The sequence below is a fragment of the Anomaloglossus baeobatrachus genome, chromosome 9, assembly GCF_048569485.1.
Source record: "Anomaloglossus baeobatrachus isolate aAnoBae1 chromosome 9, aAnoBae1.hap1, whole genome shotgun sequence".
Classification (NCBI taxonomy): Eukaryota; Metazoa; Chordata; class Amphibia; order Anura; family Aromobatidae; genus Anomaloglossus; species Anomaloglossus baeobatrachus.
In genome coordinates, this window is record NC_134361.1 from 144,627,221 (window position 1) to 144,652,076 (window position 24,856).

At 45.2% G+C, this 24,856-nt stretch overlaps 1 protein-coding gene across 2 annotated transcripts in view; it reads right to left on the reverse strand.

Moving 5' to 3' along the window:
• The window catches only part of PDZD11 (PDZ domain containing 11), a 99,992-nt gene that overhangs the window by 29,497 nt on the left and 45,639 nt on the right, over positions 1-24,856 (reverse strand). Inside the window, exons 2-4 of one of the 2 annotated variants that reach the window (XM_075324004.1) lie at positions 20,292-20,375; positions 18,628-18,684; positions 12,659-12,757 (exon numbers count right to left, since the gene is read on the reverse strand). In XM_075324004.1, the coding sequence (XP_075180119.1) occupies positions 12,659-12,757; positions 18,628-18,684; positions 20,292-20,375 (240 nt within the window). The remainder of the gene's footprint in view (positions 1-12,658; positions 12,758-18,627; positions 18,685-20,291; positions 20,376-24,856) is intronic. The other variant, XM_075324005.1, reaches the window with a different exon arrangement.

Consider the following 24,856-nt stretch of genomic DNA (forward strand, 5'->3'; position numbering starts at 1 on the left):
TTTTTTTTCACAAGGGTAACAGGAAATAAATCACCATGAAATTTATTGCGCAATTTCTCCTGAGTTTGTTGATATCTTGTATGTGGTGGAAATCAACTGTTTGGGCACACTACAGGGCTCAGAAGAGAAGGAGTGCAGTTTGACTGCAAAATTGGCTGGAATCAATAGCGGACGCCATGTTGCATTAGGAGAGCCCCTGAGGTGCCTAAGCAGTGGAGGTCCCCCACAAGTGACCCCATTCTGGAAATAAGACCCCTCAAGGCTTTAATCTAGGTGTATATTGAGCATTTTGAATCCACGAATACTTCACAGAATTTGATAAGCTTAGGTTGCCATATTGAAATTTTCATTTTTTTCACAAAAATGTTGATTTAGCGACACATTTTTCACTTTTTCAAGAGGCAACAACAAAACGTGTACCCCACAGGTTGTTATCTAATTTCTTGTGAGCGCAGGGATACCACACATGTGGCCAAAAACCTTTGTTTGGATAAATGGGAGGGCTTGGAATGGAAGGAGCACCATTTGAATTTTGGAAAAGTTGAAGTAAATTGCGCGCACCATGTCACATTAGCAGGGCCCCTTGGGTACCTATACATCAGAAACCCCCCACAAGTGACCTCATTTTGGAAACTGGACCCCTCAAGGATTTTATTCAGGAGTATAGTAAGCATTTTGAATCCACAGGTACTTCACAAAAATGTTGCTGTAGCAACAAATTTCTCACTGTTAAGGGGGCTTTACACGCTGCGACATCGCTAATGCGGAGTCGTTAGGGTCACGGAATTGGTGACGCACATCCGGCCGCATTAGCGATGTTGCTGCGTGTGACACCGATGAGCGATTTTGCATCGTTGCAAAAACGTGCAAAATCGCTCATCGGTGACATGGGGGTCCATTCTCGATTATCGTTACTGCAGCAGTAACGATGTAGTTCGTCGCTCCTGCGGCAGCACACATCGCTATGTGTGACGCCGCAGGAACGAGGAACCTCTCCTTACCTGCCTCCCGGCCGCTATGAGGAAGGAAGAAGGTGGGCGGGATGTTCCGGCCACTCATCTCCGCCCCTCCGCTTCTATTGGGCGGCCGCTCAGTGACGTCACTGTGATGCCACACGGACCGCCCCCTTAGAAAGGAGGCGGTTCGCCGGTCACAGCGACGTCGCCGGGCAGGTAAGTATGTGTGATGCGTCTGCGCGATGTTGTGCGGCACTGGCAGCGATTTGCCCGTGTCGCACAACAGATGGGGGCGGGTACCCACACTAGCGATATCGGGACCGATATCGCAGCGTGTAAAGTAGCCTTTAGGCTATGTGGCCATGATCCAGCGACACGGCGTCTAGTACACAGTGTCAGCCTCCTGCAGAAATGTGAGTGTTGTCCACGGGAGAACGCAGCTGCCCATGCCCACGATTTGGGTTCAGGCTGCTGTGGACTTTAGTTTTATTCTACCTGCAAAGAACACTCATCTCCGCAGCATAAATTGACATGCTGAGGCTCGGGAAGCTGCGCCACAGGTCGGTTTATGCTGCGGAGAAAAGAAACACAGTGGGCACGGGATTTCTAAAAATCCTGCCACTGTGCTTCTACTGCACAACGCAGCGTTATGGACGCAGGGAAAACACTCTGCGCCCAAAACGCTGCAAACCCTGATTGTGGGCACACAGCGTAAAATGCTACAGTGGATGAATGGATAGATGTCAAACATATATAACGTCCCACCCCCCTGCATATTCTAAGCTGGCGCCCTTTAGTGCCTTTCATGTGACACTAAAGGATGCCTAGCCTTGTATTTAGCCCAAAAAAAAAAAAAAAAAATTAAAATAAATGACGTGGGGTCCCCCCTATTTTTGATAGCCAGCTAGGGTAAAGCAGACAGCTGTAGCCTGCAAACCACAGCTGACAGCTTCATCTTGTCTGGTGATCAATTTGGAGGGCTCCCCAAGCTGTTTTTTTTTTTTTAATTATTTATAAATAAATAATTAAAAAAAACAAACAAACGTGGGGTCCCCCCAAATTAGATCACCAGCCAAGGTGAAGCTGACAGCTGGGGTCTGGTATTTTCAGGATGGGAAGAGCCATGGTTATTGGACTCTTCCCAGCCTAAAAATAGCAGGCCGCAGCCGCCCCAGAAGTGGCGCATCCATTAGATGCGCCAATTCTGGCGCTTCGCCCCAGCTCATCCCGCGCCCTGGTGCGTTGGCTAACGGGGTAATGAATGGGGTTGATACCAGGTGTGTAATGTCACCTGGCATCAAGCCCAGCAATTAGTTATGTCACGGCGTCTATCAGATACCCGACATAACTAATTGACAGTAATAAGAAAAAAAATTGACAACAAAAAAAAATTTATTTGAAAAAACACTCCCCAAAACATTCCCTGATTGACCAATTTATTGAAAAGAAAAAAAAAAATCCACTATAATCCATTTGGATGTCCCACGTCGCCTCTGGACCTTCTAGAATATGGGGGACACGTTCAGGGAACGTATCCCCCATTTTCTAGGAGGGCAGACCCTCCATTTGAGGAGAGTGGGTGCAAAAAGCTGCACCCACCCTCCCCGGGTCACAGCTGCACAGTGCTGAGCAGCATCAGCAGCCAGCGTCCTGAACACAGGAAGCTGTCATCTGCTCGGCACATGTGACCGGCGTCTGCAGAGAAGGAGGAGGGGGCCGCGGGGGATCAGCGCTCCGGTATGTATGACACCGGGGGACACCGGGGGACACCAGGGGGGGGTAGGGGGGGACCCGGCAGGGCCTAGGGAGCAGGTTTCTGTCGTATGTGTTATGGCACATACGACAGAAACCATAGGAACACTGTAAATGCGGCCGGCGCGCTGCTGTGCTCTCCGATGCGCGCGGCCATCTTGGATTTTCGGGAGGGGGTTGGGGGTCGGGGGGGGGCACTTTGGGGATACCGAGGGGACCGGAGGGAACCGGGAAAAAGATTTATCTCCCATCTGGCATGTTTGATCATGCCAGATGGGAGATAAATGATTTTTTACCGGCGCGGTCATTTACTATAACTTGATGATCGGTATACGGTGTATACCGGTCATCAGGTGAGCGGGGACCGGAAAAACCGGCCCGAATCATGATCTCCAGGGTCTCAGCTACCCCCGGCAGCTGAGACCCCGGAAATTTTCTGACTCTGGGGGGCGCTAGACCCTTTTTTCCGACCGCCGTTTTAAAACGGCAGAAAGGAATAAGTACCCTTTTTTAGTGCCGTTTTAAAACGTAACGCAGTCGTAATGGGGTTAACTAGTAGGTTAATCACGGAAGGTATCTTGGGGAGACATCAGCCATGATTAACCTAGGACTTAGTGGCAGCTATGGGCTGCTGCCATTAACTCCATATTACCTCGATTGCCACCGCACCAGGGCAATTCGGGATGAGCCGGGTACAGTTCCGGGACGGTCACATCTAATGGATGCGGCAATTCTGGGCGGCTGCTGGCTGATATTGTTAGGCTGGGGGGCTCCCCATGACGTGGATCTCCCTGAGAATACCAGCCTTCATCCGTATGGCTTTACCCTGACTGGTATCAAAATGGGGGGAACCGCACGCCATTTTTGTTTAATTTATTTATTTGACTTCATGATATAGACTGGCCCACCGGCAGCTGTGATTGGTTGTAGTGAGACACTCATCGTGGGGGCGTGTCTGACTGCAACCAATCAGGCGCAGGTGGGTGGGGAAAGCAGGGAATACGAGATTGAATAATGAGCGGCCGGCTTTTTCAAAAGCGGAGAAGCCGCCAGAGCAGTGTGAACGCCGTGCAGCGCCAGTGATCGGGGATCGGTAAGTATGAGAGGGGGGGGGGGGGGGGAGGATAGACCGACATGGATAGAGAGAGAGACAGAGAGCGACTGACCGACAGAGAGAGAATAGAGACTTGAAAATAAAAAAAAAAAAAAAGAAAATAGTTAGCTAAACCAATAGTTAGATAATAAACAGATACAGAGATATATAGATCGAGAGAGAGAAAAATATAGATGGATGCATAGAAATATATATAGATAGGAAGTAAGCAAGATTATGGAAAGAAATATATACCGTATTTTTCGGACCATAAGACGCACTTTTTTCCCCCCAAATGTTGGGGGAAAGTTGGGGGTGCGTCTTATGGTCTGACTATAGGGCTGCGGCCGGGAACGAGGGTGCTGCGGTGGAGCGGGTCATCGGGGGCACGAGCAGGCAGCAGCAGCGCCTGCCGTGACCACGTGGGCTCGCTCATTACATATGCACGCCCATCCTCCCGCCCATCTCTCAGCGCTGAAGCCGGCACTGACAGGTGGGCGGGAGGATGAGCGGGGACGCGCGCATAGTAAAGAGCCGGTCCGCATGATCACCCCTGGCAATTACAGCCTTGAGTGATCATGTGCGGCTGTATTCATTGCCCCCCGCGCGTCATCATCAGCGTGGGGTGCAGTGAATCAGTGTACTCACCCGTCCCCGTGTGTGGAGCCATCCCCCTGCTGCACGCGATGTCTTCCTGTCTGGGCCGGTCAGCTGATCTGTGCTGGTCAGCTGATCGGCACAGACAGGAAGACATCGCGTGCTGCAGGGGAACGGCTCCACACAAACAGGTCATTGCCGCTGAGAGGAAGATGATCGGTGCTGGAGGGAGTGAGGAAAAGGTGAGTATAAACGTTTATTTTTTTTTTTCTCTGTGCTATAGGATACAGGCCATATACCAGGATGGTATATGAGCACGATGGGGGCATATAGCAGGATGGGAGTATATGAGCAGGATGGATGGGGGGTATATGAACAGGATGGGGGTATATGAACAGGATGGGGGTATATGAGCAGGATTGATGGGGGGTATATGAACAGGATGGGGGCATATAGCAGGATGGGAGTATATGAGCAGAATGGATGGGGGGTATATGAACAGGATGGGGGTATATGAACAGGATGGGGGTATATGAACAGGATGGGGGTATATGAGCAGGATGGATTGGAGTATATGAGCAGGATGGATGGGAGTATATGAGCAGGATGGATGGAGGGTATATGAACAGGATGGGGGCTATATGAACAGGATGGGGGTATATGAACAGGATGGGAGTATATGAGCACGATGGGGGCATATAGCAGGATGGGAGTATATGAGCAGGATGGATGGGGGTATATGAACAGGATGGGGCTATATGAACAGGATGGGGGTATATGAACAGGATGGGGGTATATGAACAGGATGGGGGTATATGAACAGGATGGGGGTATATGAACAGGATGGGGGTATATGAACAGGATGGGGGTATATGAACAGGATGGGGGTATATGAACAGGATGGGGGTATATGAGCAGGATGGGGGTATATGAGCAGAATGGGGGTATATGAACAGAATGGGGGTATATGAACAGGATGGGGGTATATGAACAGGATGGGGGTATATGAACAGGATGGGGGTATATGAGCAGGATGGGGGTATATGAGCAGGATGGGGGTATATGAGCAGGATGGATGGGGGAAATATCAATAGGATGGATGGGGGGTATATCAATAGGATGGGGGTATATGAACAGGATGAGGGAATATGAGCAGGATGCTGGTATATGAGCAGGATGGGGGTTTATAGCAGGATCATATACAAGGCAGGAGGATCATTACCAGGATGGAGTACCTTAGTAGAGAATTTGGGGACATTACCCCCATAACAGTGTCAGCAGCAGATCCTCGCCCCATAACAGTGTGTCATGACCACATTTTTTTGCTTAAAATTTTATTTTCCTATTTTCCTCCTCTAAAACCAGGGTGCGTCTTATAGTCCAAAAAATACGGTATAGATCGGTAGATAGATAGGTTGATTTATAATTTTAAAGAAATTTAAAACAAAAATGGAAAGTTTGATAGATTGCTAGAGATAGAGGAATATTGATAGATATAGTGTTACTTATAAATATAGATATATAGAAAATTATATACATACATATTGTCCTATCTGCGTTATTTTCCTGTGATAATGCTGTTCTGAATTGCTTGGACCATTATATTTTAATGAATTTATGAATAAAAAGAAAGAAAATTTTTTTTAACAGCATCCTGGATTGCTCACGTTATTGCTGGATTCTGCCTTGTTGTTGAGATATATATATATATATATATATATATATATATATATATATATATATATATATATATATATATATATATATATATATATATATATATATATATATATATATATATATATATATATATATATATATATATACACACACACACACACACACACACACACACACACACACACACACACACATTAAAGGGAACCTGTCAGCAGAAATTTCCCCTAAAACCTAACAGATTCCCCCTCTGCAGCTCCTGGGCTGCATTCTAGAAAGGTCCCTGTTATTATTGGGCCCCCTTTCTGACCAAAAAAAAGAGTTTATAAAGTTGTACCTTTTTGGCTTCGGATTCTATAAATCAGACACGGGGGCGGGCAGCCTGATGGCCGTTATTCTGCCCCCTGTCCTGTATGCCGCCCCCATCGCTGATTTCCATACTTCTGGACGCCGCCCACTGCTCCAGCCATCCCCGCGCATGCCCAGTGCCAGTCTCACGGGACTGAGCACTGTGACTGCTGGTGACGTGTGCGCAGGCAAGTGATTATGGGCGGGACTGTGACTGTTATCAGCAAATACCCGCCCATAATCTCGTGAGCGCGCAAACCTCTCCAGCGTCACACTGTGCTCAGTGTAGATGCTAGACTGTATGGGCTGCTTCCAGGAATGACGTCCCTTTGTCACGTGATAGGGGCGTGTTCAAAATACTATCACGTGACAAAGGGATGTCATACCTGGAAGCAGCCCATACAGTCTAGCATCTACACTGAGCACAGTGTGACGCTGGAGAGGTTTGCGCGCTCACGAGATTATGGGCGGGTACTTGCTGATAACAGTCACAGTCCCGCCCATAATCACTTGCCTGCGCACACGTCACCAGCAGTCACAGTGCTCAGTCCCGTGAGACTGGCACTGGGCATGCGCGGGGATGGCTGGAGCAGTGGGCGGCGTCCAGAAGTATGGAAATCAGCGATGGGGGCGGCATACAGGACAGGGGGCAGAATAACGGCCATCAGGCTGCCCGCCCCCGTGTCTGATTTATAGAATCCGAAGCCAAAAAGGTACCTCTTTATAAACTCTTTTTTTTGGTCAGAAAGGGGGCCCAATAATAACAGGGACCTTTCTAGAATGCAGCCCAGGAGCTGCAGAGGGGGAATCTGTGAGGTTTTAGGGGAAATTTCTGCTGACAGGTTCCCTTTAACACTTCTATTTTGAAAGTTATATATTTATTAATAAATATATATTATAGATTTTATGTTTAAATAAAGAATTTGAAAGAAAACTATGTGCTTCAGACCATGTTTTCAACAGCAAAAACGATCATTCCAGCCGCAAACAACCGCAAGTGAGAAAACAGGATCCGGCGCCCATTGAAATACATTGCAGCTAGTGCTGCAATGTACAGGATCCGGTGAGCTGCAGTTTTTGGACGGAGGCAAAAAACGCAACATGTTGCATTTTTGAAACATGTAAAAAAAACTGCAACTCACCGGATCCAGACACTGCCGCATGCAAACGCTTGTTGCTGCTAGTCCATTGACATTGCATTGAGCAGACAACGGATCCGGCAACATGCGTTTTGCGTTTTTCTGCTGACCGGCAGAAAAACGCTGATGTGAAGTCAGCCTCAAATATAAGTGTCTGAATACTTACGACCATGTGATTTCAGTTTTTCTTATTTAATAAATTTGCAAAAATGTCTACATTTCTGTTAAGATGGGAAACAGAGTGTACATTAACCCCTTCACCCCCGGCCACTAAAACACCCTAATGACCGGGCCATTTTTTGCAATTCTGACCAGTGTCACTTTGACAGGTTATAACTCTGGAATGCTTCAACGGATCCTGGGGATTCTGAGATTGTTTTTTCGTGACATATTGTACTTCATGTCAGTGGTAAATTTAGGCCGATATTTTTTGCGTTTATTTGTGAAAATTTAGGAAATTTTGCGAAAATTATGAAAATTTCACAATTTTCAAACTTTGAAAATGTATGCCCATAAATCTGAGAGATATGTCACACAAAATAGTTAATAAACTTTCCCACTTGTCTACTTTCCATCAGCGCAATTTTCGAAACAAATTTTTTCTCCGTTAGGAAGTTAGAAGGGGTCAAAGGTCATCAGCAATTTCTCATTTTTCCAACAAAATTTACAAAATAATTTTTTTTAGGGACCACATCACATTTGAAGTGACTTTCAGAGGCCAAGGTGACAGAAAATACCCAAAAGTGACCCCATTCTAAAATCTGCACCCCTCACACTGCTCAAAACCACATCCAAGAAGTTTATTAACCCTTTAGGTGCTTCACAGGAACCAAAGCAATGTGGAAGGAAAAAATGAAAATTTTACTTTAACACAAAAATGTTACTTTAGCCATAAAATTTTCATTTTTACAAGGGAGAAAAGAGAAAGTGCACCCTACAATTTACTGTGCATTTTCTCCCGAGTCCGCTGATACCCCATATGTGGTAAAAATCAATTGTTTGTGCGCATGGCAGAGGTCGAAAGGAAAGGAGCGCCATTTGAATTTTTGAACGCAAAATTAGCTGCACTCATTAGTGGACGCCATGTCGGGTTTGAAGACCCCCTGAGTTGCCTAAACAATGGAGCTACCCCACAAGTGACCCCATTTTGGAAACTAGAGCCCTCAAATAATTTTTCTAGATGTTTGGTGAGCACTTTGAACACCTGGGGGCTTCACAGAACTTTATATCGTTGAGCCGTGAAAAGAAAAATTTTTTTTTTACCACAAAACGGTTGCTTCAATTAGGTAGCTTTTTTTTTCACAAGGGTATCAGGGAAAAATGCACCATAAAATGTATTGTGCATTTTCTCCTGAGTACGCAGATACCTCATATGTGGTGGAAATCAAATGTTTGGACACACGGCAGGGCTCGGAAGGCAAGGAGCACCATTTGAATTTTTGAACGCAAAATTAGCTGCACTCATTAGTGGACGCCATGTCGGGTTTGAAGACCCCCTTAGGTGCCTAAACAATGGAGCTACCCCACAAGTGACCCCATTTTGGAAACTAGAGCCCTCAAATAATTTTTCTAGATGTTTGGTGAGCACTTTGAACACCTGGGGGCTTCACAGAACTTTATATCGTTGAGCCGTGAAAAGAAAAAATGTTTTTTTTTACCACAAAACGGTTGCTTCAACTAGGTAGCTTTTTTTCCCACAAGGGTATCAGGAAAAAATTCACCATGAAATTTATAGTGCATTTTTTCCTGAGTACGGCGATACCTCATATGTGGTGGAAAGTAATTGTTTGGGTGCATGGCGGGGCTCAGAAGAGAAGGAACGCCATTTGACAGCAAAATTGGTTGGAATCATTAGCGGACGCCATGTCACGTTTGGAGACCCCCTATGGTGCCTAAACAGTGGAGCTCCCCCACAAGTGACCCCATTTTGGAAACTAGACCCCTCAAGGAGTTTATCTAGATGTTTAGCGAGCCCCAAGGGGCTCCACAGAAGTTGATAATGTTGATCCAGGAATACAATTTTATTTTTCACCACAAAACTGTCACTCGAACCAGGTAGCTTCTTTTCCCACAAGGGTATCAGATAAAATGCACCATAAAACGTATTGTGCAATTTCTCCTGAGTACGCAGATACCTCATATGTGGTGGAAAGTAATTGTTTGGGCGCATGGCGGGGCTCAGAAGAGAAGGAACGCCATTTGACAGCAAAATTGATTGGAATCATTAGTGGACGCCATGTCACATTTGGAGACCCCCTATGGTGCCTAAACAGTGGATCTCCCCCACAAATTACCCCAATTTTGGAACTAGACCCCCTCAAGGAATTTATCTAGATATTTGGTGAGCCCCTTGTACCCCCAGGGGCTCCACAGAAGTTGATAACGTTGAACCGTGAAAATATTTTTTTTTTTAACCACAAATTTTTTGCATCAATCAGGTAGTTTTTTTTTTTTACAACGGTATCAGGAAAACCTGCGCCATAGAACGTATTGTGCAATTTTTCCTGAGTACGTAGATATCTCATATGTGGTGGAAAGTAATTGTTTGGGCAAATGGCAGGGCTCAGAAGAGAAGGAACGCCATTTCACTTTTCAAACTCACAGACGCGGTGCACTGATCGACTGCTGCAGGACGCACATTCGGATGAGATACAGAAAGCGTCGGGGATACGGAAAAAAAGTCACGCCAAAAATTGAGCAGGGATGCCGATCCGTTATCCGCATCCCTGATCAGCGCTCGGCGGGACGCACGGACGGATGCGATACAAAAAGCGTCGGGGATACGGAAAAAAAAAGTCACGCCAAAAATTGAGCAGGGATGCCGATCCGTTATCTGCATCCCTGATCAGCGCTCGGCGGGACGCACGGATGGATGAGGTGTAAAAATGGACAGGATACAGGAAAAAAAAAAAGTTATACTCACTGACCAGAAGAGCTGCAGAGGAACAGCTTTACAGGAGCAGCAGGCAGGACGTTGGGTAGATCAGCAGAATGCCCAGGAAGGACCCAGCGATGGAGGCAGAGGTGATCGGGCCAGTTAAGACCTCGGACGAGCCGGTGAAGACAGGTAAGAGGACGTCGGGGGAGAGCAGAGGGGTAGGGGGAGAGCAGAGGGGGAAAGGGGAGGAGAGCAGAGGGAGAGGGGGGGAGAGCAGAAGGGGAGCGGGGGAGAGCAGAGGGAGAGACCGGAGAGGGAGCTGCAGAAGCAGAATAGAGATAATGGGGGAGGCAGTCAGATCGCGGGGGGAGCAGAGGAGCAGATCGGGATGTCGGGGGGGGCAGATCGGGGCGTGGGGGGGGCAGATCGCAGGGGGGCACGGGCAGGGGCCATCACGGGAACGCGCACGGGGCACCACGGGAGCGCGCACGGGCTGCAAGGTGAGCACAGTACTCACGTGCAGCAGGAGCGGTGACCTCAGATACGGCGGCGGCAGCAGCGGTGACGTGGTACCACAAGTACCAGCCACTGCACGCTGCAGACATGTTGGGGGAGGGCTCGCAGGCCAGCACAGGCCTGGGGAGGGCGGCCACCGGCAGATCAGACCGCCCCACTGCACACTGATTGGAGTGATTGCGCGTCATAGCACGATCGCTCCAATCAGTGCTGCAGGGGCTGGGGGCGACATTTTAGAGCTCCGGCTATGATTTGTTGAAGCTGCTAGAGCAGATCATAGCCGGATCTCACAGTATCGCAGTAATTCTGGCATTATTTTTGCCGAAATTAGTGCGAACGATGTGGTTGGCGGTTCAGATTTGAACAGCCAATCACATCGATCGTCGATAGGGGGTGGCGATGCCACCCCCCCTGGGGTCAAGCAAAGGTCCCCTGCTGTAAGAAACAGCAGGGGGCATCATTTGAAAGCTGTTGCTATGGCCACGGCAATCAAATGACGTTTAGGCCGTAAAATTACGTCACTGGTCGTTAAGTCACGTTAAAATAGGACGTAATTTTACTGCCCACGGTCGTGAAGGGGTTAAGGAGAAAAAAAATGAACTTTTTTGAATTTACCAAATGGCTGCAATGAAAAAAAAAAAGTGAAAAATGTAAAAGGGGTCTGAATACTTTCCGGACCCACTGAACCTGCTGCACACACATCATATATGTATGTCACTTGCACATAATGTACATGCTGCACACACATCATACACGTACATTACTTACAATGCACCTGGCTTCTCCACACTAACTGTAATAATAACCAGGCCTGATGTGTTTTTGGCCTCGCTCACATATTGAATCAAGCCACATCCCCAACTTGCAGTGGATATAGAGACAAATGTACCAAAACAGTGTTTTCTCTTCATGTTGCAGCACTGCTCATCATTGTGAGGATTATTACTTTCTGGCAGGGAGGGGACCGCCTCCTCCTGGGCCCTTGTAGGCACTATGATACAGTAGTATTATGCTGAGTTCCAGCAGTTCCCCTCTCTCTATTCTGCGCTTCCAGGTCTCTCCCCTTCTCTGCTCCATCCTCATTCCTCTTCTCATACAATCTCCTCCTGCAGAAATAAGGATCCTCTGCTGCCAGTCATCTCATGGTGACGGGACCAGCTGAATTCTCTCCTGCACGGTCACTGTTATGGTCTTGTAATGCCGACACTGGCACAGACTGTACAGGGCGGCTCACCTGCAGTACATTCACATCACAACCAGTAAGACTGGCCAGGTCCTGCTGGTGCTGACACCTCACAAACTACAGACCGTCTGAGGCAAATAGTGCTTTTAAAACTCTATGAAGAAAGGAAGGAAAGCAGCTAGGGACATTGTGCTGGAAAGTCTCCAGACACAATAGTTAGGGCACATGCACACTTACAGTATTTTCAGCAGAAAATGTCAATGAGAGCCCAGGCCCTTATAGTTCTCCACAGAACCTTATGAACTTCCATCTGCTAGGTCAGTAAGGGAAAATCTTAATTTACTGAAGAAAGATTTTACCCATTAATTGAGGATTTTGAGACTGAATAGTATAGGAGGAGAAAGAAGCAGATTTCTCTAAGATCTATGCCAAAGTTTCTTATTTTTACAAGTGCAATTAATTTTGAAAGAAAAAATAAATCAAAACGTTTAGTCTAAGTATGAGGTTAAATGCCGGTACCTTGCTGTGTTCAATATCCTGGAAGTCCACATTGTTGACAGTCAGCACCTGGTCTCCTTCCTGGAGGCCAGCACGATGAGCGTCCGAGTCCGGGATGACCTACAAAACAAGGATCACATCTGTTTCCACTGTGTTTATAGTCTTGGACGTGACAAGTGACGGACTCCTGCCCAGCTCCAGAACAGGAATACCTGGTGTTACGTAAGTGGCTTCTGTTTCCACTGAAACGCTCCTAGAAATGCTGAAGCCATAACAGTGATAATATTAAAACAAGTTATTTCCAAGCAGTTTAAAAAGACGCTGTCAGCACAGGAGGACTTTTCAAACCAAGCACAGGCGTCTGATGCATCATGGCCGATTCAAACGTATAAGTGCACCTTCCTCCCTCATTGTTTTCCTGCCATCTTAACCCCTTAAGGACGAAGCCAGTTTTGTACTTAATGACCAGGCCATTTTTTGCAATTCTGACCAGTGTCACTTTATGAGGTCATAACTCTGGAACGCTTCAACGGATCCCGGTGATTCTGACATTGTTTTTTCGTGACATATTGTACTTCATGATAGTTATAAATTTAGAACGATATTTTTTGCTTTTATTTGTGAAAAAATCGGAAATTTGATGAAAATTTTGAAAATTTTGCAATTTTCAAACTTTTAATTTTTATGCCCTTAACCCAGAGAGTTATGTCACACAAAACAGTTAATAAATAACATTTCCCACATGTCTACTTTACATTAGCGCAATTTCTGAAACAAAATGTTTTGGGGTTAGGAAGTTAGAAGGGGTCAAAGTTCATCAGCAATTTCCCATTTTTTCAACAAAATTCACAAAACCATTTTTTTAGGGACCACATCACATTTGAAGTGACTTTGAGAGGCCTAAGTGACAGAAAATACCTAAAAGTGACACCATTCTCAAAACAGCACGCCTCAAAGTACTCAAAACCACATCCAAGAAGTTTATTAACCCTTCAGGTGCTTCACAGGAACTAAAGCAAAGTGGAATGAAAAAAAGCAAAAAATAAAATTTTACCTAAAATGTTGCTCTACCCCAAATTTGTTCACTTTTAGAAGAAATAACACAACAAAATGAACCCCAAAACTTGTTACCCACTTTCTTATGAACGCGCCGATACCCCACATGTGGTCAGAAACCTTTGTTTGGACAAATGGGAGGGCTCGGAACAGAAGGAGCAATATTTGAATTTTGGAAAGCAAATTTGGCTGAAATAGATTGCGGGCACCATGTTGCATTTACATGTCCGCCAAGGTACCTAAACAGCAGAAACCCCTTACAAGTGACACCATTTTGGAAACTAGACCCCTTAAGGCTTCTATCTAGGGGTATAGTGAGCATTTTGGATCCACAGGTACTTCACAGATTTTGATAACGTTACGTTGTCACATTGAAAATTTTCATTTTTTTCTCAAAAATGTTGCTTTAGCATCAATTTTTTCACTTTTTCAAGAGGTAATTCCAAAAATGTGACCCCAATGTTTGTTACCCACTTTTTTATGAGCGCGGTGATACCTCACTTGTGGTCTGAAACCTTTGTTTGGAGAAATGGGAGGGCTTGGAACGGAAGGAGCAATATTTGAATTTTGGAAAGGAAATTTGGCTGAAAAAGATTGCGGGCACCATGTCGCATTTGGAGGACCCCTAAGGTACGTAAACAGCAAAAAAACACCACAAGTGACCCCATATTGGAAACTAGGCCCCTCAAGGAATTTATCTTGATGTTTGGTGAGTACCCTGAACCCCCAGGTGCTTTACAGAAGTTTATAACGTTGAGCCATGAAAATAAAAAAATAAAATTTTACCACAAAATTGTTACTTCAACCAGGTAGCTTTTTTTTTCACAAGGGTAACAGGAAAAAAATCACCATGAAATTTATTGCGCAATTTCTCCTGAGTTTGTTGATATCTTGTATGTGGTGGAAATCAACTGTTTGGGCACACTACAGGGCTCAGAAGAGAAGGAGTGCAATTTGACTGCAAAATTGGCTGGAATCAATAGCGGACGCCATGTTGCATTAGGAGAACCCCTGAGGTGCCTAAGCAGTGGAGGTCCCCCACAAGTGACCCCATTCTGGAAATAAGACCCCTCAAGGCTTTAATCTAGGTGTATATTGAGCATTTTGAATCCACGAATACTTCACAGAATTTGATAAGCTTAGGTTGCCATATTGAAATTTTCATTTTTTTCACAAAAATGTTGATTTAGCGACACATTTTTCACTTTTTCAAGAGGCAACAACAAAACGTGTACCCCACAGGTTGTTATCTAATTTCTTGTGAGCGCAGGGATACCACACATGTGGCCAAAAACCTTTGTTTGGATAAATGGGAGGGCTTGGAATGGAAGGAGCACCATTTGAATTTTGGAAAAGTTGAAGTAAATTGCGCGCACCATGTCACATTAGCAGGGCCCCTTGGGCACCTATACATCAGAAACCCCCCACAAGTGACCTCATTTTGGAAACTGGACCCCTCAAGGATTTTATTCAGGAGTATAGTAAACATTTTTAATCCACAGGTACTTCACAAAACTGTTGCTGTATCAAAAAATTTCTCACTGTTAAGGGGGCTTTACACGCTGCGACATCGCTAATGCGGAGTCGTTAGGGTCACGGAATTGGTGACGCACATCCGGCCGCATTAGCGATGTTGCTGCGTGTGACACCGATGAGCGATTTTGCATCGTTGCAAAAACGTGCAAAATCGCTCATCGGTGACATGGGGGTCCATTCTCGATTATCGTTACTGCAGCAGTAACGATGTAGTTCGTCGCTCCTGCGGCAGCACACATCGCTATGTGTGACGCCGCAGGAACGAGGAAGCTCCCCTTACCTGCCTTTCATGTGACACTAAAGGATGCCTAGCCTTGTATTTAGCCCCAAAAAAAAAAAAAAAGAATTAAAATAAATGACGTGGGGTCCCCCCTATTTTTGATAGCCAGCTAGGGTAAAGCAGACAGCTGTAGCCTGCAAACCACAGCTGACAGCTTCATCTTGTCTGGTGATCAATTTGGAGGGCTCCCCAAGCTGTTTTTTTTTTTTTAATTATTTATAAATAAATAATTAAAAAAAAAAAACAAACGTGGGGTCCCCCCAAATTAGATCACCAGCCAAGGTGAAGCTGACAGCTGGGGTCTGGTATTCTCAGGATGGGAAGAGCCACGGTTATTGGACTCTTCCCAGCCTAAAAATAGCAGGCCGCAGCCGCCCCAGAAGTGGCGCATCCATTAGATGCGCCAATTCTGGCGCTTCGCCCCAGCTCATCCCGCGCCCTGGTGCGTTGGCTAACGGGGTAATGAATGGGGTTGATACCAGGTGTGTAATGTCACCTGGCATCAAGCCCAGCAATTAGTTATGTCACGGCGTCTATCAGATACCCGACATAACTAATTGACAGTAATAAAAAAAAAATTGACAACAAAAAAAAATTTATTTGAAAAAACACTCCCCAAAACATTCCCTGATTGACCAATTTATTGAAAAGAAAAAAAAAAAATCCACAATAATCCATTTGGATGTCCCACGTCGCCTCTGGACCTTCTAGAATATGGGGGACACGTTCAGGGAACGTATCCCCCATTTTCTAGGAGGGCAGACCCTCCATTTGAGGAGAGTGGGTGCAAAGAATCTGCACCCACCCTCCCTGGGTCACAGCTGCAGAGTGCGAGCAGCCAGCGTCCTGAACACAGGAAGCTGACAGCCGCGCTCTGCTCATGTGACCGGAGTCTGCAGAGAAGGAGCCGGAGGAGGGGGCCGCGGGGGATCAGGGCTCCGACAGGTATGTATGACACCGGGGGACACCGGGGGACACCAGGGGGGGGTAGGGGGGGACCCGGCAGGGCCTGGGGAGCAGGTTTCTGTCGTATGTGTTATGGCACATACGACAGAAACCATAGGAACAGTGGAAATGCGGCCGGCGCGCTGCTGTGATCGCCGGTGCGCGCGGCCATCTTGGATTTTCGGGAGGGGGTTGGGGGTCGGGGGGGGCACTTTGGGGACACCGGGGGACCGGAGGGAACCGGGAAAAAGATTTATCTCCCATCTGGCATGTTTGATCATGCCAGATGGGAGATAAATCATTTTTTACCGGCGCGGTCATTTACTATAACTTGATGATCGGTATACGGTGTATACCGGTCATCAGGTGAGCGGGGACCGGAAAAACCGGCCCGAATCATGATCTCCAGGGTCTCAGCTACCCCCGGCAGCTGAGACCCCGGAAATTTTCTGACTCTGGGGGGCGCTAGACCCTTTTTTCCGACCGCCGTTAAAAAGCGGCGGATCGGAAAAAGTACCCTTATTTACCGCCGTTAAAAGGCGTATCGGCGGTCATAAAGGGGTTAAACCTACTCCCTCCTTGATTGACAGCTCTGGCTTCATAGAGTGAAAACAAGCAGGTGTGATGGTGCACTTGGCCCCGCCATGATCCTGTGCTTTACATACAGTCAAATACTGTGGAGGGAAAAAGCGTTTGCCCCCTCCTGATTCCTTATTCTGTTGTCACACTTAAATGTTTCAGATCACCAAACAAATTTAACCCTTTCACGACCGTCCAATTTTGCGCTTTCCGTTTTTTTTTCGCCATTTTTCTTCCAAGAGACGGAACTTTTTTATTTTTCCGTCAATCTTGCCATGTGAGGGCTCGTTTTTTGCAGAACGAGCTGTAATTTTAAATGAACTCATGGTTTTACCATATATTGTACTGGAAATCGGCAAAAACATTCCAAATGCGGAAAAATTGAAAAAAAACCCCCTGGAATTGCACTAAGGTTTTTGAGATATTTTATTCATTGTGTTCACTATATGGTAAAATTAATGTGTCAGTGTGATGCCTGAGGTCGGTGCAAGTTCGTAGACACCAAACATGAATAGGTTAAAAATCAGAAGTTTGTCCAAAAAAGTGGCGTACGTTTTTGCGCCATTTTCCGTGACCCGTAGTGTTCTCATTTTTCGGGATCTATGGCTCACTGACTGCTTATTTTTGCGTCTTGAGCTGACATTTTTAACGGTACCATTTTTGCACAGATGCTACGTTTTCATCGCCTGTTATTGCATTTTGCACAAAATTTGAGGCAACCAAAAAAAATGTAATTTGGGCATTTAGAATTTTTTTTGACGCTATGCCGATTACTGATTAGATTAACTGATTTTATATTTTGATAGATCGGGCATTTCTGAATGCGGACATACCAATTGTGTGTATATTTTTTAATTTTTTTAACCTTTTAATTTTCAATGGGGCGAAAGGGGGTTGATTTGAACTTTTAGGTTATTCCCTTTGTTTTTAAATTTTTCAAAAAATGTTTTAAACTTTTTTTTTTTTAAATTTTACTATTACCGTTAGGGGGCTATAAGGATCAGCAGTCTGATCGATCATTCATTTCTCTTGATCAGAGCAGCACCGCTCAGACCGGGAGAAATGATTATCTCTTGTAACAGCCATTACTTGGCCGTTTCTTACAGGAGTTATCACTTGACCTTGTGCTACCATGATAACCACCGAATCCACGTGATCACGTCACATGACTTCCGATATCGGCCTGAGTGTACAGATTTACCGCGATTGCCTTTAACATGGCGCTGTCACATCTTGACAGCGCTATTTAAGGGGTCAAAAGGCATGGGCAGAACGTGATTCCACTCGTGCCTGGCAGACACACATGTCAGCTGTACAAATCAGCTGACATGTGCACTGACCGCCGCAGGTTGCTTACAGCAGCGCGCGGGGATTAACACTATGACCTCTAGGACGTGATATTACCGCCCGCAGTCATTGAGGGGTTAAATATTAGACAAAGATAATACAAGTAAACACAAAATGCAGTTTATAAAGTTTTTTCACACCACCGTAATAGACAATGTTGCATCTCATGATCACTTTTATAGACTCAGTATGATGCCACGCAGCACGGCGATCCCAATGCCATGCTTATAATGTACTACCGCCATACCTTTGAAATAAAGATCCCGAGCTGGGACGCCTTTCCACCTCTGATGTTAAAGCCAAGCTGTGGAAACAAAATGGACTCAGTAAAAAATATGTCTTGTGCTTTCTAGGAAAAGAATTGTTAGAGATCACGATCCAGACCCCCCGTATAAGAGAAAAGGACCACCAGCCTCTGACCTTGTATTTTTAAAGGGGTTTTCTCATCTTCTCAATCCCTTAAAGACGGAATAATTTTTTGTGTTTTCATTTTTTCCTTCCCTTGTTCCAAGAGCCATAAATTTAGGTCAGTGATTACAGTAATACCAAACTTGTACAGTTTTTTTTATATTTTGTGAAAATTATTCAGTATCTTGTAAAGAAAATGAATGTGAAGCCATTTTTTGAAGCCAATAACTTTGAGCTGTTTGATGGCTTTTTTTGTGCCCATAGCTAATTTTTTAATTTACATAATTTTTTTTAGTATTGCATGCACACTGGCAATGCCGTCATATATTCTCATGGGGTCAGAGAATGACAGCAGCATTTAAAACCGTTAAACTACAGTAACCAGAGTAAACTCAAGTCACAGCAGTTACAGGCAGATGCCGGTGATGGAACACCGCCGGCATCTGCCTGGTATGAAGCAGGCTAAGCTCCCCGTGACACACTACTCTTTTTTGGGACAAACATCTGAATTTGTTTTTCACCCCTTATGTAAAAGTGTACATGTTTGGTATCTACGAACTTATACCAACATGAGGCATCATACAGACACATCAGTTTTACCATATTCTGAACCTGGTGAATAAAGAAAAAAATCCAAAACATTTGTGCAATTGCACTTTTTTCACTATTTCTCCACATTTGTAATTTTCTCCTAATTTTCCAGTACACTATATGGTAAAAGTAATGGTTTCATTCAAAAGTACTACTTGTCCTGTAAAAAATAAGCCCTCATATGGCAATATTGCCAGAAAAATAAAAAAAAGTTATGGCTCTTGGAACAAGGGGAAAAAAAAATGAAAATCAAAAAAAAATGAAAAATCGCCCAGGGGTAGGGGTTAAGTGGCTCCTGGATTCTGCCAGCTTCACTCTCCCCAAACTTCTCTAGGGGCTTGTTCAAGCACGAATTGGAACCATCTTTGATTGCACTGCTCAGACTGGTCGCGTGTCTCCTGGCCAGAGTGGGACAGCGTCTATGAGGCTGTCATGGTTCGTTCTGGAGACCACACGGTCAGTTTGTGCATTGTGATCTCAGATCGGACAGATTACCATGGACGTCTGAAAGGAGCCCTTGTGCTGCAAAGACAAAACTACGGAGAGTGCACAGTTCGGACAAGCAACATACTATCATTACTGGCCCAAACTGTCAATAAGGGAAGCAAAGCACTCACGAAGAGAAGTTAGAACAAGCGCCTTTAAAATCTATTCATCTACAAGTCAAAGAAAAAAAACCCCAGCAGACAACCATCAAAAGCCGCCATAAATAACACTGTAGTTGTTGGCACTGGGGTCTTGTGTTCAAATCCCACTAAGGACAACATCTGCGAGGAGTTTCTACTCCCTGTATTTGTCGGGTTTCTCCCCATAGTCCAAAAAAAACAAAATTATGATTATATATATATATATATATATATATAAATATATATTGTTTAATCACTGTGTACAAACAAGGACTCAGACACAAACCTGTGCCCCCGGCGGCTTCTTCAGGAGTATGGAGCGAGGGAGAAAACGCGTCAGATTATTGTTGTAATCGGCGTTGTAGATGCGCTGTAACAAATAAACTAATTAACATCACATGGATATTTCAAGTTTTGGTACTAAAAGGTCTAGACACAATGGTTTTGCGATTTTGGCCATGTTGTAGTTTAACCACCATAACTTTTTGGGGCTACAAAAATTATGATTTTTTTTTTATCTACATTTACTGGACGTGTTTCTTCCTAATACAATTTTATAGGTTTGTTTTTTTTCTTTTACTAGAATAACAAATTTCTCTTTAAAGGTGTTAAAACCCATTCTGATTTTCAGTCAGTTTGTCTCACATGAGAGCTTTCTGGGTTTTCTTATCTTTCATTTTCTGTTGTGATCACACAGGTGGGATCTGTCACTAGTGGAGCACCCAGCAGCTGAGCCATAATGGGGGCACAGATTGATTGTGGTTGTCCACTGCATAGCCTCTGCTCATTAAGTGCTGTGCAAGTGACTAAAAAATCCCTGAGGCCGTATGCACACAACATTTATTAAACTCCGGTGACCCCGTTGAGGTTTACCAACAGAAAACTTTTCCAGAATCTTTCCTGACACGTCTTATGTAGTTTTCTTAATCCTGTCCTGTTGGTTTTGGACGCCGGTGATCTTTTGGAGTCTTCTCATGATTTTCTGACGTCTTTACCCAGTCGATTTTTTTCACTTCATACAATACAGTTGAAAACGCTAGTGGTTTTTTTTTTTTAAGCTCCAAACAACATCAGGGCGTGTTTTGAGCTCTCCCATTGACTTGTATTGTAAAATACAAAGTGGAAAATGGAAGACTGTCAGGTCATCTCTATTCACTACTTGGAATTTTTAAAACCTTGAAGTGGTTAAGAGACGTTCAAAAGGCTGAAGATGCGCACGAGGCGGTTTATCAGTATCTTCATTCTTTTGGCTGATTTCTCATTTTCAGGCGGTTTCTGCAGCAGAATCTGCCATATAACGACGTCTTTTGCACATAGCCTTCGTACTCTCCTCATGGTCTCTAGTAGGGCTGGTCGAACTCACAAAAAACCGTGACCGGCTAAATTTAAAAAAACCCCGATCTGCTCTGGAATCTGGTACCCATATAAGTCTAAGGGGACCAGAATACAGAGATTAAAAACGTTGGTGGAAGGGATAGGGGGGTAGGAGCGAGCGTGGCATACTCACCGAGGCTGTGTCATGGCAGCACACTCCTTCCGGGTCACGCTTTCCCTTCCGGAGCCAACAATTGAATATTCACTGCTTTGCCCGCCCACCGGCACATGTAATTGGTTGCAGTTAGACGCGTCCCCAGCTGACTAAAACCAATCACAGGCGCCAGGACAGCCGGTGGGTGGGTGGGGAAAGCAGTTCAAGTGTCAGCGGGTCAGTATGGAGGTATAAAAATAAATAAAACAATCGGCACAAGGTCCCCCATATTCTGATGCCAGCACAGATAAAGCCCGCGGCTGTAGCCACCTGCTGTCGGGCTGTATCTGTGCATCAAAATAAGCCCAGAGAGGGACTTGCATCACATCACCCGGCAGCGGCACACTCTTCTGACAGGACGTGCAGGTACATAGAAACACATGCTGCCGACTCGCTCATGTCAGGAGACTGTGCGGCTATGCCGGGTGATGTGATGCGAGACTCGTGTGATTCTGGCAGGACATCACCCAGCAAGGACCTGCCGCTCTCCAAACATGAGCGTGCAGGTACATAGAAACACATGTGGCTGACCCACTCCTGTTAGGAGAGTGTGTGGCTGTGCCGGGTGATGCGACGCAAGTCCCTCGCAAGTGTGATTGCGGCCTAAGAGAAACCACATGCGGCTTTTTTTTTTAATTATGTAAATAAAAAAAATAATTAAACGATGTGCGGTTTCCCCAATTTTGATACCCAGCCAAGATAAAACTAGCTTGGGGCTGGTATTCTCAGCCCACAGCCGCCCAGTATTGCAGCATCCATTAGATGTGACAATCCCGATGCTTTACCGTCTCTTTCCGTTGCCCTGGTGCGGTGATAATCGGGGTAATAGCAGGGGTTAATAACAGCGCACAGCTGCTACTAAACCCTAGGTTGTGATGGCACAGGCATTTATGAGATACCTGCATCACAACCTGTACATGAAAGTAAATAAGTAGAAACACAGAGAAACAATCCTTTATTTATAATAAAATACAAAAACACTCCCTCCTTCACCACTTTTTTAACCCCAAACACACCCATCCAGGTCGGGCAAAATCCACACGAGATCCCACACCGCTTCCAGTTCTGCTACATCTCACAACAAGCGATTATAGAACAAGACCGCCAGCTGTGAGTGCAGACGATGACTGAGCCGCGATGAGCGATGACTGCAGGAAGACACTGACACAGGCTGGAAGCGCGTCTGACTGCAACCAATCACAGACGACAGGGCGGCCGGTGGGCGGGGAAAGCACGGAAAGCTGTGTGTATGCGATGAGCCTAATGTGCAGAACAGGAAGTAAATGTGCGACCTGGAAGCAGTTTGCCGCCATGACACAGAGTCTCCATAAGTATGAAATGCTCGCTTAATTATTTTTCCTTTAATTTCCCCAGTGCCGAATCCGGATCGTAAACCCGGAATGCCGGACATCTTTGAAACGGTGTGGATCCGGACTATAACAGTCCGGGTCCACTCAGTCCTAGTCTCTAGCCTTATTTAATAACGGAATTAAGCCCGGGACAGAAATATACCATGCTGCAGGACAATGCGCCATGTTTCTCTTGTGGCCATGCTGAGCTCTCTGAATGTGGGGGTCACTTTTCCCTCCCACACACAGTGACGGCTTTTTCTGGACTACCTTGTATACATGTAGAGCTGCCAATCACTGTGTGTGGGTGAGAGAAGCAGAAATCACAGGCTTCTCCCCGGGTCCTGACAGATTTCTAGCTCTCACATCATATAAACCTATATATAAATCCATGGATACAAATCACATCCTTAGATTTTTTGGGTCTAAAAAATTCTACAAAGCCTGTACATGGCATAGACATTCATATCTGTCACCGCTGCTAAGAGGAGCAAAAGTCTGAGACAGCAGTGACACGTACTTTCAGGGGTTTTCCAGCTTCAGAAATTTCCTGTCACCTGGCTACAGTTTGTTTTTAATAATAAACTTTCTCAGCTTTACTCACCCTCCCTGGGTCCAGTGCTCACTCTCCACCACTATTTGTGGTGTCATTGTCTGCAGCACTGACATGTCGCCAGTGCTGCAGCCAATCACTGAGTTTAGCGACAATGACCAAGTTGATGGCAAGAGCAGCTAAGCTCACATCACCGCTGCAGACAATGACAGGAGCAGCGGTGGAGACTCTGCACTGGACCAAGAGAGGGGGAGTATACACTTTTTTTTCCCCTTAAAATGCAGTCAGGAAAAGGGGTTTTCTAAAACTGCTTTACAGGGATTATCCACTTAATTTTTAAAGTGAACCCGACCAGGTGATACATGCTTAGAGATCCAGGGACCGGCAGCAGCGCACACCTACCTCTCTTTTAATGGCTTCATAAGGGCCCTTTGTGGCCATAACGTTGCCATTTTTCTGTCTTAACCCCTTCAGCCCCAGGGCATTTTGCGTTTTTCCGTTTTGTTTTTTTCCTCTCTTTCTTCCGAGAGCCGTAACTTTTTTTGCCATATGAGGGCTTGTTTTTTGCAGGACGAGTTGTACTTTTAAATGAAACCATAAGTTTTACCATATAGTATACTGGAAAACGGCAAAAAAATTCCAAGTGCGGAAAAATTGCAAAAAAAGTGCGATCGCACAATAGTTTTTGGGATATTTTATTCACCGTGTTCACTATATGGTCAACCTGATGTGTCATTGTGATGCCTGAGGTCAGTGCGAGTTTTTAGATACCAAACCTGAATAGGTTTACTTGTATTTAAGGGGTTAAAAAAAATTCACAAGCTTGTCCAAAAAAAGTGGCGCACGTTTCGCGCCATTTTCCAAAACCCATAGCGTTATCATTTTTTGGGATCTGAGGCTTAGTGATGGCTTATTTTTTGCGTCTCGAGCTGATCTTTTTAACGGTACAATTTTTGCGCAGATGCTACGTTTTGATCGCCTGTTATTGCATTTTGCGTAAAATTTGAGGCGACCAAAAAAACGTAATTTTAGCGTTTGGAATTTTTTTGCTGCTACGCTGTTTACTGATCAGATTAATTGATTTTATATTTTGATAGATCGGGCATTTCTGAACGCAGTGATACCAAATATGTGTATATTTTTTTAACCCTTTAATTTTCAATGGGGTGAAAGGGGGTGATTTGAACTTAGGTTTTTTTATATTTTTTAAAACTTTTTTTAACTTTTTTTTTATTTTACTAGTCCCCCTAGGGGCCTATAGAGATCAGCAATCCGATCGCTCTGCCCTATCTGCAGATCACAGCTACAGAGCTGAGAACTGCAGATTTGGTGCTTTACTTTCAATGCCGCCTGTATTCCGGCATTGAGAGGAAGTGAGTCATGTTAGCTACAGGCATCATCACATGACCCTGTGCTACCAT